The sequence below is a fragment of the Rhinatrema bivittatum genome, chromosome 4 (genome assembly GCF_901001135.1).
Source record: "Rhinatrema bivittatum chromosome 4, aRhiBiv1.1, whole genome shotgun sequence".
NCBI classification, from domain to species: domain Eukaryota; kingdom Metazoa; phylum Chordata; class Amphibia; order Gymnophiona; family Rhinatrematidae; genus Rhinatrema; species Rhinatrema bivittatum.
Window position 1 is genome coordinate 162,610,138 of NC_042618.1, and position 13,501 is coordinate 162,623,638.

Here is a 13,501-nt window from a genome sequence, read left to right on the forward strand (position 1 = left end):
TATTCATCTACAGAGACTTCCTGGCATACCTCACTCTGCGGGCCACTACCAGATCGGCACTTCTGAGATAACCTCTACTCGTCTGAAGGGACTTCCTGGCGTACCTCACTCTGCGGGCCACTACCGGACCTTCACATCAGTGGCATCACCCTGGGTATACCCCATTGCATCTCCCGCTCTGTCTTCCTTCCTTCATAATAAAGTCTCCATCTAACAGCTGTGTCCTGCGCTGCTGAGACCACGCCTACCGACAGTGAGGCTCACAGGGCTCCTCTCTGTGGGTGGAGACATCTCTCACTCGGACCAGGGTTCACATCCTTACAAAAACATAACACCCTGTCTGTGTTTCAGAGCTCTTTGTGGAACATCAAATTGAGAGGACAAGGGAAGAACAAATGCAATAGATGGTGAGAAATACATATTTATTTATTTATTTATTTATTTATTGTTTTTATATACCGATCTTCCTACATTAGATGCAAATATATATATGCATATAACAGTGATATCACAAATGAAATTTAACAAGGGCAAGTGCAAAGTGATACACTTAGGAAACAGTAACCCAAATTATGGCTATACAACGCAAAGTTCCACATTAAGAGTCACCATTCAGGAAAAGGATCTAAACGTCATCGTTGATAATACATTTTGAAATCTTCTGCTCAGTGTGCAGCAGCAGCAGCAGCCAAGAAAGCAAACAGAATGCTAGGGATCATTAGGAAAGGAATGGAGAATAAAACAGAATATTATAATTACAGTATATAAAGCAATATAACGATTCTTGTTCTGTGAAAGGTTAAGTTTAAAACTTGTGAGCAATAGAGCCAACCTTTGAAGGCATGACAATTGTCCTGTATGTTTGTCTTAACTAGACTGTAAACTCTTTGGGACATGGACTGTCTGTTATGTATATTTCTACAGACTGCATACATCTAGGGGGAGGGCTTCACAAATGGTAAGAAGTGGTATCTTGTGCTGAAAAGTTTCAAACTTGTGCTAATTCATTTTTTTTTGTTACTATGTATTCAATATATGGGAACCTTTTTTTGGATACACGGCCAAAGTGTGGAATCAAATTTCACATTTCCCTATGGAGATACTTTTTATTTTTTAAGGAAACAATTTAATTCTCCTTATTTGGGATCGGGATCTTATATTATATAGGTTTTCATTCTCGGCCAAAAGACCAAGAAATAACAGCCCTCGGTCATAAGACAAATCCTACACTTAGGGCCTGATACGCTATGGCTTTTTTCCCTTTCTGTGTCTATGGGGAGAAAAAAAAAAAGCTTAGTGAATCAGGCCCTTAATAAGAGCTAAATCTACCTACCCCACACTAACTTCAAAGAAATCCAACATAGACCCTTTCCTGTAAAGTTTGACCTCCCTCGGTACTAATAGGGAAGAAGAAGAGGGACAAGAGGGAGTCTGTCTGGCCAGTGCTGCTTTAAGAGTACTAGCCCCTTGGCCATAAGATGAAAGGTGAGAGAAAAGGATCTGCCACCGAACTGGGAAGCAAGTTCAGTTTCCAGGCGTCTCTGTCTCGGTTCTCCCTCTTTTTTTTTTTTACTTCTTCCCACCCCGCTCCAGTACCTTTAGGGAAACTGCTGGTTACCGGCGCCGGCAGCCCCCTTCACGGCTTCGATCCGCCCAGGGCAGGAAGCAAGCGGTACCTCACCGAAAACGCTTTCAACTAAGGACTCCCCCTCCCGCAATTACTCGCCAAGAACTTGCAAGGGACTTTGAATGGAGAGATATAAGCAACACTCCTCGAAAAAAAAATGACAAGAGAGGGCAAGCCCCGGCTCCTCCCGAAAGGGTTAATTACCTGCCACCCCCCTCCCCGGGGAGGGTGGGCTGCATTCCTCCAGGACCCCCAGTCCTGCCGTGACTCAGGGGGAGGAACCAGAGGCCCGATGGGATTTCACCACATCCTGATGCTCCCCACCGGATAAAGAGATTCTGGTGCCAGCAGCAGACGGCATCGAGCGGCTCCAGCCCTGGGACCGAGGCTGCGGTAAGGAGAGGGGCGAGGGAGCGGGACTGCCCCCCACCACACACACTATAGCCGGGGCCGGCCCCAGGCCCGGAGCCATCCAGCGCGGCTGCAAAGTGCAAGAAAGGCACCACGTGCGCCCGCAGCCGGCTGCTGCCCCAAGTCCTTTCTCAGGCGGGGGACGCCGATCCTCGCTCCCCGCTCGTATTTGCACGGCGCCCTCTGCCCGTCCATGCTTGGGCACTTTCCGTACTGGGGGAGGAGGTGGGGGGGGGGAGGAATAAGGGCAGTGACAGCCCCTCGCTGCCGCTCTGAGCGCGCTTTATGGAGGTGCTCGAGCTCCCTAATGGCATAGTTTGGGATGAGTGCTGGAAAAGGTTCTCGGGGGCGGGGGGCGCCTTGAGCCTCCGTAAACCGCGGTTTAATAGGGGAGGGCGCCTCATTGCGGGGTCTGCCCTCTCCCGGAGGGCGGGGCTTTTGTGCTTGTAGTAGAAGTTTAGTCGCCGCATTTTCATGAATGGACTGAGCTGCGACCTCTGCTCCCCTTCAGCCTTGCTTGTGGGTTTGGGTGGAAGGAGCATGTCCCCGCCGGGTCTCGGGCTACGTCTCTGCAGATCAAAGCCAGATCCCAAGTGTGGGCAGCCGTCCTCGTCCTCCGAGCTACTCGCACTCTGCTCATCTGGGACAGACTGAAGCTGCTGGAGGGACCCCCCCCCCCCCAGCCAGGACCATCATCGGGGAGAGAGGGAGGGGGAGCAGAACCTCCCGCAGCCTCGGTGACTCCGGCGCAGCCTCCTCCAGGGAAAAGCCGCCGAAAAAGGCGAGAAACTGAGGAAAACCATCCGGTCCCCGAGCCTGCAATCGGAGCCCTTCGCAGTCAAAGCTCCAAGTGAAGTGACGGTCCAAACCCGTTAATCGGAGACGCAACCGAGTAATGTAGGCGGATGATGAAGGTTGGGGGGAGGTACCAGGTAGGGCAGCGATGACCATAGTGCTCGTCTCCTAGGATGTATCGGAGGGGGGAACAGCTCGGGGGAAGATGGGGCGCAGGCTCCTGCACAGGGCTCCCCCATATCTGCGCTCATTCATTACTACCGCCTCCATGCCACTTATTACCAGCAGTGCCTTTACACCAGAGGATATCAGTTAGCTCTGCAGATAGTTCAGTCTTTTCTCTGATTGCGGGTCGGCTGCTGGCTTTGTTTCTTTTCCCTTATCTTTGTAGGCGTTTAGTGCTATTTTACTGGACTAATAAGACTAATAAGAAATGTGCCAAAGTGGGAGAAACACTCAGAAGAGATATTTAGAGAAGGAGTCTATTGGTGGGTTTGATAATCTAGTTACAAGTTAGGGCGGGGAAGGGGGGATTACTAACCTGAGCAGTTGGCATTATTTGGAGTGGGGAAGGATTTTATTGTTTGTTGATGTTGCAAAATTCGCTACAGATGCAGAGGGGTTTTTTTTCCCCTCCTTCCTATCCCGGATTACTAAGGAGAGAGGTGTTAGGCAAACACAAAAGGTTGGAAGTCATAGGTGCCAACTCTGTGGGTGCTCGAGTATCGAGCGGACACCTTAATTGTGTCCAGAGAGTGGTAATTTGTGTTGAGTTTAGCACTCTCCATCATTTTGAAAAGTTGGCTCCCATGTTGGAAGTGATGCACTTCCAGTCCTCTTTTTTCTTGATTCAGTAAAAGGTGTCACCCATTACAAAGCTGTTTAAGTGTAAGGTCTGAGTCGTGAGCTGAGGTCAGAACCTACTTGATCCTTTAGCTGGGAGTGCAAATGTAAAACTGGAGTGGAAAATTACCACCTAAAATGAAACCTCTAGTACTTGCCAGCCCCTGGGCACTGTGAGAAGTCCCCACAGTTGCAGGCCTAGAAGCAGTTGCTACCTGTATAGAAGAAGATAGGCTAGAGGGAGGCAAGAGTAGGGAGAGAATGGGGAGAGAGGAGAGAGGAGAGGAAGAGGTGTGAGGGGACAGAGAGGCTGAGGAAGAGGAGAGAGAAGGGTACAAGAAGAGCAAGTTATATGGATAAATAATTATAATTGTTGGCCAGTATCCATTGCCAGAGGCTCCAGGTCTTATAAACCCCTCAAATTTGGCACCGGCTTGCCTGTGATCAGATCTAGGCTGCAGCTGGGCCAAAGAAAAGGAGTGTATGTGTGTGTGGGGGGGGGGGGGGCAGTACAAAAATAACACAAAATATGCTAAACATTTGACAGAACAGAAAAAGAGTTTTAAAAAAACCCAAAAACTAGCAAGGTTTTTTTCCCCTGCCCCTAAATTTTGACTGGCACCTGTTTTTTAAATCTTTCCAATTCGACCCCTGCCTGCTGTGTAATGTGGGGGGTGGGGGGGGGGGGTAACCTCCTGGCTCTTGATCCAGCTGGGGACATAAAACAGTTTGGATCCTGATCAAAATGAGAGGATTAAACCTTTCTTCACTTTTTCTCCCTTCAGGTCCCAGGCCCAGAGATCTCAGTAGCCCGACTCATCACTGTCATGGACTGCAGGATGGTGCCGGTCCTGCTGCTGCTTTTCCTCACCTTGTTGCCTGGAGAGGGCCGGAAGAGCTGGCGGAGGCGTGGGCAGCAGCTGCAGCCAGTGGCTGGGGGCCAGGAGCGAAGTGAAGTGGCTGGGCAGCCAGTGGAGAGCTTTCCTTTGGATTTTACTGCCATTGAGGGCAACATGGATAGTTTTATGGCACAGATTAAGAGCCTGGCGCAGAGTCTGTACCCATGCTCTGCGCAGGCATTGGAACGGGACATGCGACTACACCTCCTGCAGAACGGCTCCGTGGTCTGCAATGACGGCAGCCCCGCTGGGTAAGGTCAGATGGACAAAGGCTGTGGAGCCAGGCCTGGCATTTGTCACAGGATGATAAAGGGCAGCCAGGACAGGGAGTGCTAGCTGCAAAATATTAATTCCTCTGCCCCTGCTAAGGCTTCCTGTTACGGTTGCATTTCTCCTTTTCTTTCTTTCCAGAATTCATAAGAGTGTGAGATGCTTTCAAACCCTTGTTTCTGCTTAGAAATAAAATAAAAATCTGACCAAAGAGAAGGAGGCCTGGCTTTTTTCAGTCTGCTTCTACTGATGTATAAAGGAGAGAAATGTTTCTGCAATGCCCTCATCCCTCTGTTACATGGGGAGTAGGTGGGAAAGAAATGATGAGGAAAGAAGTCAAAGGCCTGTGTGGGAAGGGAGGAGAGAGGCTAGGGATATCTATGGAAAGGAATGGAGGAGAGGAGTTGGGAGGAATGCACCAGAAGAGAAGAGAGATGCTGGGAGGGAGGGAGAAGGGCACGATAGGGCAGAGAGAGGGAGTGCGCACTAAGTAATATGTGAAGTCCTTTAATGCAGTGTGTTACAGGCCGGTCCTGAAGATAAGGTGGCATATAAGAATTTTCAAATAAATAAATAAGTACTCTCTAGCCAGTGTGAGGTAGATGTGCGTGCACTGCCTCCACTGAATCCACTGAATGCAGACCTGTCTCTTGTGTATTGATTATGCATATCCTAAAAACCAGACTAGCTAGGGTGGTTCTCCAGTACTGGCATGAGAAACCCTGCTTCCGTGCACACACCTTAGGATGTTTATTGTACATATAAAATGCTCCCTGACAAAGGGAAAAATAAATTGGCTCTTGCTTTTAAAACACATATTATTAGCCTTCCTTGAATCCTTTTCTGCAGCATGTTGAACATGGTGCCAGCTCCTGTAGCTGGAGCGCTTTGTTGCACAGTGATGAGGGGAGTGTGCTCTGATTCCTGTGTCACATTGTCTGCACTCTTGAGTCAGCCAGGACTCAGGATATTGCAAAGGCAGCATCCCCAGCTCCTAAAAGAAGGAGTTCCAATCATTATGAAAAACCGACACACCAGTGGCCGGACTTAGGACTCCATGACTGCTGGGTTCTGATAGGAGCCCTAATTAATGGCCCCTGGACTAGGACTATCACCGAAATGATTAGCAGAGGATATAAGATCAGAAACCCCCCCCCCCCACAGGATAACTGTGAGTAAAGGTTCGTGGTACCAGATTCCAGCCCTGGTTCTGATTGAAATGGAAGAAACCACCAGGCCAAAATGAAATAATTGGGGGCTGGACCTGCGATTCAGACCCGTGCTCTGGGTTTGGATTTCCCATCTGGGGCCAGTGTGGCATGGGCGTGCCACAGAGGTGGTGAACAGAGGCTCAGGGAAGGAGGGAAGGCAGCAACCACTGCCTTTCGAAAAGCATCACTGCAGATATAGCAGAAGGAGTTCCCCAGAACCACCTGAGGGGGGAGGGCAGGGACTTAGATCAGGGGTAGGCAACTCCTGTCCTTTTTCTGCAAAAAGGGTCTGGTTTTCAGAATATCCACAATGAATATGCAGGAGATATGGTTGCATATAATGGAGGCAGTGCATACAAATATATCTTAGGCTTATTCAATGTGGATAACCCTGAAAACCAGGCCTGTTTGCAAAACTGGTGGACAAACGGTTGCCTACCTCTGTCCTAGAGTTTGTTCAGTAGAAAATTTGGGAGAGGAATCCACAGCAAAGCGCAGCAGGGACTTGTTGCTCTCTGCTGCCCCTTGGTGGCTGTGAGCAGTGAGACAGCTAACAGGTGCAAGAGTTTTCCCTGTCCAGGACAGCCAAAGGAATACTAGTTAGTTTTGGGCAAAGAAGGTATTTTGGAAACAGATTAAAGGCAACCTGCTTGCAGGAGAAAGTCTGGCACTTGTTCCCACGAGAAGCCTTTGATCTGCTTCTATTTATCTGAACTGAGGAATTTTCTTTCTTTATCTTTTTTTTTTTTTTTGTTTATAATTTCTTGTTAAATGAAAGGCAATGTGGCTTACCAAGGCTGTTTCCCCAAATTACGCTGTGCATGAATGTTGCCATTCATTCAAGCTATTGTCTGTTTCAGATACTACCTCAAAGAATCCAGAGGCAGTAAAAGGTGGCTTATATTCCTGGAAGGTAAGTGTTAGCTTGCTTTTATATTTTATGTATGATGTGTTATTTTGCTCTTTGGTTTAAACAAAGCAAAGTTGGAATGGTTCAGCTGCTGATATTTTATTCTGTTATTAACAGCAGTAAGAAGAGCTCTGTCAGCTGGGGCCAGAATTGGTGGGGAGGAGGGAAACAGCAGATATTACCAGGAAGGGCGCAAGAGAACCACAGATCTTACCAGGAGAGGGTGGGAACTTAGGAAACTGCAGATTTTAGTTGGAGGTGGGGACTGGGGGAAAGAGACCATAAGGATTTAGGGCTGTGAGCAGGGAAGCATTGTGGGACTGAAGCTGTGAGAAGAACTGGGGAATGTGGATGCTGGGCCTGTGGGAAAAGAGAGTAATGGGGCTGTATGGGAATGGAGGAAAAGGACTAGGCAAAGTGCGAGGGCAGTAAGTGCTTATGATGTGGTAGCGGAGAGTATTGGGACTATGTGAAAAAAGAAGAATAGAAGGGAGTTATTGTGAGAGGAATTTTATTCTCCCACACAAGTACGCTGGATTTTATAAGATACGCGCGTATCTTATAAAATCCAGGGTCGGCGCGCGCAAGGGGGTGCACATTTGTGCAACCTGCACGCGCCGAGCCCAGCGCGCGCTGCCTATTCCCTCCGAGGCCGCTCCGAAATCGGAGCGGCCTCGGAGGGAAGTTTCCTTCCGCCTCCCCTCACCTTCCCCTCCCTTCCCCAGCCCTATCTAAACCCCCCCACCTTTGTTGGCAGATTTACGCCTGCGGAAAGCAGGCGTAAATCTGCTGGCACACCATCACCCAACCCGGGGGCTCGTCCGGAGGCCTCGACCACGCCCCCGGGCCCACCCCCGAAACGCCGCATCACTCGCGGCACGCCCCCCGACACGCCCCTCCATGCAAGCCCCGGGACTTACGTGCGTCCCGGGGCTTGCGCACACCGCCGAGCCTATGCAAAATAGGCTCGGTGCACGCAGGGGGCGTTTGGGGTAGGTATTCGGGGGGTACGCGCGTACTCCTTTGAAAATCTACCCCAGTGACATCTGCTTCTGGCAGGACGTAATCTATACACTTAGATTTATGTGCAAATACGAACTCCACCCCGAACTCCATGTATGTTACATGCATACTTTTTGCATGCAAAGACCAGAACATTTTCTATTGCACCCTGTATATGTATGCATGTATCATTTACAGTATGTGTGGGGGGGATATATTGATATTCAAGTGTGTACTTTGGTTCTCAAAATATTTTGGTCAAAGACAAAAGGAAAAAATTGGCTGCTCTTCGAAAGGTTGCAGACCCTTGAGTTAGGTTTTTTGTCTTTTTTAATGTTCTGCATTTTTGTCAACTATTACATGTATTGTTTGTACATTGCCTTGGACGGTCTTAAAAAGACCAGGAAGGTGGCTTAAAAATCTTTAAAATACATATGTTTCTGATGCCACAGGAGGTTGGTACTGTATCAACAGAGAAAACTGTGACTCCCGCTATGAAACCATGAGGAGACTCATGAGCTCCAAAGAATGGCCAAGCACCAGAACTGGTAAGCGTCTTCTGACGGTCTGTGACCTTCCAGATTCACATATGCTCTTGTGTACATGGTGTGTGTATCCTAGTCCAAGTGGCTCTGGATTGGGCTTGAAGGCCATGGCCATACCTACATGTATATTTCCCATGTACATATGCATACATACCATGGTATCCCACTCAGGACTTTATAAACTTCTCTCATATATCCCCTCTCAACTGTCTCTTTTCCAAGCCAAAGAACCCTAACCTGTTTAGCCTTTCTTCATAGAGGAGCTGCTTCCATCCTGTCTCTATTCTTTTTGAGATAAGGTCTTCAGAACTGAACACAGAACTTCAGGTGAGGCCACACCAATGACCTGTACAGGGCATTATCGCCTCCTTTTTCCTGCTGGTTGTGCTTCTCTTGATGCACCTCAACTTCCCTCTGGCCCTAGCCACTGTCCTTAGCACATTGCTTCGCTACCTTCAGATCGTCAGACATTTTCACTCCAAGATCTCTTTCACGGTCCATGCACATCAGTCTTTTGCCCCACATCACAAAGAGCTCCTTTGGATTTCTGCAGCCCACGTGCTGGGATTCAATGCCAAGAAGTGCCTAACTCTGCACTTCTTGGCATTGAATCCCAGCTACCAAACCTTTGACCACTCTTCCAGCTTTCTTAGATTGCTTCTCATTCGCTACTTCACATCAGGTGTGTCCACTCTATTGTGGATTTTAGTTTCAACCACAAAAAGACAAACTTTTTATTTCTAAACCTTCAGCTATATCACTCACAAAGATATTGAACAGACCTGGTCCCAGAACCAGTCCTTGAGGAACTACACTTATTACGTTTCTCTCCTTGGAGTAGATTCCATTTATCACTACTTACTGTCAACCAATTTGTATCCATTCTACCACCTTGGGACACACTCTCAGGCTTTTCAGTTTGTTCCTGAGCGTCCCATGCAGGACAGTATCAAATGCTTTGCTGACATTCAGATAAATCACATCGCTCGTCCTTGATATAATTCTCTAGTAACCCAACCAAAAATATTAATCAGTTTTGTTTGACATGATCTTCCTCTGGTAAAGCCATGTTGCCTCAGATGCTGCAACCCATTGGATTGTAGATAGTGACTATAAATAAATATATAAATAAATATATACACATCTTTTCCTTCAGCTGTGTCTCCATTTAATTTTCCCACCACTAAAGTTCCCAACCTCCTCTTTACCACCACTTTTGTGAAGCAGGACTACAACTTTCCTTTTCCAATCTTGCGGCATCGCTCCCAGTTCCAAGAATCTATTGAACAGGTCCTCCAGCGGACCCACCAGTTTCTCTCTGACCTCCCTTAGTATCCTGGGTTGTATCTCATTTGGCCCCATGGCCTTGCCCATTTTCTGTTTGGCTAGTTCCACCTAAACACTCTTTTATTGCTTTGTTACTTCTCATCAGTTCCTTTGATTGCTCAAAATGTCCAAAATCCTCCTTAAGGACAGCGATAATGCTTCAATACTAGCTTTATGGTTGGAACAAGCTAATAAAGGAAAGAAAACAGAGAGCAAAAACGAGGTAAAGAAGGTCAGTTCTGAATCTAAAATGGCAGTTGAGGAGATTGAGATCTCATTAAATACACTTCCCACTGAGATGATCTCAGCCATGAAACAGGTTCTCTAAAAGCTCTCTGCCCAAATTCATACTAGACTGACTCTCAACTTGATATCGTCATAGACAAAGTGGTTCAACTAGTGTCCACAGTGAATAAGGCTACAGTCCATACTGACGAGCTGGAAGAAAGGGTAGATGAAATGGGAATGTCTTTTACTGTAGCCAAACAGGATTGAGAAACTAGAGAGGTCCTATAAATCTTTGGTGGAAGGAAAAGACAACTTAGAGAATATTAGCTACGCAATAATATTAGAGTTGTTGACTTACCAGAAAAGGCCAAAGGATCCGATCCTGTGCAATATTTTTCTAACTGGCTGCCCATGTTGTTGCACTTCACTCTAACCACAGAGAGCCTCAAGGCTGAATGTGCGCACAGGACTCTGGGCCCTATGCCTAGGGCAATTATCCTGCGACTGCACTACTTCAGCAACAAGATAAAGTTAATGGCTGCCTCGAGGAAGGCAGGCACTTTCTTTTATCAAGGGGCGTGCATTTTCATCTTTCAAGATTTTACCATGGATCATTGGCGCCAGTGGCAGAAGTTCATGGAGGTTAAAGTGCAAGTGAGGAAGAGAGGCCTCACCTATGCGTTATTGTATCCTGCCAAGCTGAAGGTCTCTGTGGGAGGTAAAACCAGAATCTTCACCTTTTCTCGGGAGACAAAGGAGTTCTTGAATTTTGTCAGCCTGTCAGAGGACATTAATGCTAACGACTGATAACAAGGAGGAAATGTGCACTAGGTTTAATGGTGTTGCCTAGCTAGGAGGCCTGCAAGGGCTCTATGGAGTTGGAGAAGCTGCAGAACTGTTTCTGTTTTGTTTTTCCTGTTTATTTCTATTTTTGCAGTAGACACCTGGTTTGGTCTTCTTTTTTTTCTTTTGCTGTTTATCCCTTTTGAGACAAGGTCCTTTAAGGCCCGAAGGTGCACTGGATGTATCACTCTTTGCTTTATGTGTTTACAGGCTCTCACTTTTACTGTCTGAGGCATTTCTCTCAGGAGCCTCGCATACCAATGCAGGCAATCAGTGGAATCGATGGAGCTTTATCTGTGTCCTTTTTTGCGACTCTTTATTTTGCCTCTGTAGAGCTGGGAAGATTTTGTGGCCCTTTTCAGACCAGGGACTCCATCTTTTGAGCTTACTACAAACTGGATTTTGCTATGCTGTAAGTGGATGCAGCCAGATTCTCAGGATGATCTTTTATATCCCATGGTTCAATTGGGAATAATTATTTCGCTAGCTGTTAATTTTCTTTTCATCTATATCTTTTGCACAGATCGGCGAGCCCGCTAACTTACAGATTCTATGTACCCTGCTGACGAGGACTGTGTTGTCGCCTGTATATTTTATTTCTTTGAGCTCCACTGCTTGCTCAGTTGTGCTTGTTTTTTCTCTCTATTTTTATCTTTACAGGCAAATCTTGCACTGCTGAAGTTTCTGCCTGGGATGGAGGACTTGTTTCAGAAATATTTTTTGCACTCGTGCTTTTGTTGCTCTTTCATTCTCTTCTATAATTGGGTGAGAAGTTCCATAGTTGGGTTGCTAGGGTTGAGGGGGTCATGGGGGAGGGGAGGAGGAGTTTGGTTTCTAAGACTGGGGGTGGAGAGATTGATCAGATAATTGGGCGCAGTGTTCTCTTCAATTTGCTGGTATCTCCCACCCACTTGTCCCTACACATTTTGGGGAGGGTTACTGGAAGTCTAGATTGCACAGGATGGTTGGCCTTCTTTATTTTGCAATGTTGCAGCACTGCACTTCAGTGGTGCGGTACTGCTCTCATTTATTCTGTTGTGGCTTGCAGAAATTGCACTTATTCTATTACCACCTAGTGCATAAAGGGCAGGCGTTTTAGGGGTGCTCAGTTGGGATTTGGATTTATATGGGGAAAAAATATAAGAAGCAGACTAAAAGAATTGAATGCTGCAATTACTGTGATATTGAATCAATAGCACAGAAGGGATGCTTCTCAAGTTTCATGCTTTGTGTATCATCCTATGGAGGACACGAGAATTAAAATCATTTCCTTGAATGTCTAGGGAATTGCTACACCTATTAAAAGCACAGGAGGGTACTTCAACTTCTCAAGCAAAATGGAGATCCACCTCACAAACTCGGAATATACAAAAATTAAAATGGAATGGATGGGACAGGTATATTGTTCGTCATACAATTCGAAAAGCAGGAAAGTTTATATTTTAGTTTCACAAGGTCTTACCCATACTGATCAAGGACACAATGGGATGTGCATAATCTTAGTCTGTGAGCTCTTCTCTAGTAGCTTTGTGGTAGGAAATATATACAGACCGAATGTTGATCAAATCTCTTTTTATCTTATTTTGACTCAGACAATTATGCCGACCTTCCCCTGCTCTTGGGAGGATATTGGAATTCTTGTATCGATACATTAAGGATAGGTTATCTAGTCATTCACAAGCATATGATCAAAATGATACTCTTTTGGTTTTTAACTGCATATTTAATTTACAAGACATTTGGAGAGTGCAGAATCCCTCTGGTAGGTACTACACCTGTCACTCAGGGAGATTCCAGTCTTATAGTGAAATTGATTACTTCCTCTGTTCTGCATCATTGTTGGATAAAATTTGTTTGTTGACTTCTTGCCAAGTTCAGTCTCAGAATACCATCCGATTTCTTTGTCTTAGTTTCTTGTACAGGCTCCAGCCCCTAGAGACTCATTGAGGCTAAATATCTCTCTGTTGGGGCATGCAGTGTTTCAGGAACTTATAGCCTTGGTAGTGTCCAACTTTTGATCTCACTGTTGACTTCCTGATTATTCTCCAGTGTTCTTGTGGGAAACAGAGGCGTATCGTGTATGCGAGCCATGTTAGTAAACAAAAGAGACAAATGCAATGGGACGTAGAGGATAAAATCAGGGACCTAGAATGAAACCACAAACATTGTGGTTCTAAAAAGATTTTCACCGCTTTGAACCCGGTAAGGGAGGCGTTGAAAGTACTGCAAGTTGACGAGGTTAAATGGGCGATTCGATTCTCGAAACAAAAGTTTTATGTTCATGGGTACAAGGCTGACAAAATGCTCGGTTGGTTAATGCAGAAAAAGAGACAAAGGGCCTTTGTTGGCAAGATTAAACATTCATCTGGAAGGATTTGCTACTCACCTATGGCCATTTCTGAAACTTTTAAGGAATTTTATTACAATCTTTATTCCTCTGTCAAGGTTACCACCAAAGATGAAACTGAGATCTTTTCAAAGTCTATTTAGTTGCCATCGCTTAGTGAGATGCAGAGAGACTCCTTAGCTGGTTTACATTCAGGTCCTGACGCTTACATTCAGGACCTGAATGTAAACTGATGTGGTATCTC

The 13,501-nt window shown here is 46.3% G+C and overlaps 1 protein-coding gene across 3 annotated transcripts in view; it reads left to right on the forward strand.

Annotated features, from left to right (window-relative positions):
• The first annotated feature begins 1,746 nt into the window (after positions 1-1,746).
• Positions 1,747-13,501, forward strand: part of NOTUM (notum, palmitoleoyl-protein carboxylesterase) — a 39,970-nt gene continuing 28,215 nt past the window's right edge. The window contains exons 1-4 of one of the 3 annotated variants that reach the window (XM_029599057.1): positions 1,747-2,020; positions 4,462-4,826; positions 6,917-6,969; positions 8,421-8,516. In XM_029599057.1, the coding sequence (XP_029454917.1) occupies positions 4,504-4,826; positions 6,917-6,969; positions 8,421-8,516 (472 nt within the window). In that variant the 5' untranslated portion in view covers positions 1,747-2,020; positions 4,462-4,503. Of the gene's footprint in view, positions 2,021-2,462; positions 2,971-4,461; positions 4,827-6,916; positions 6,970-8,420; positions 8,517-13,501 lie in introns of those variants that run through there. The other 2 variants (XM_029599056.1, XM_029599058.1) reach the window with 2 other exon arrangements.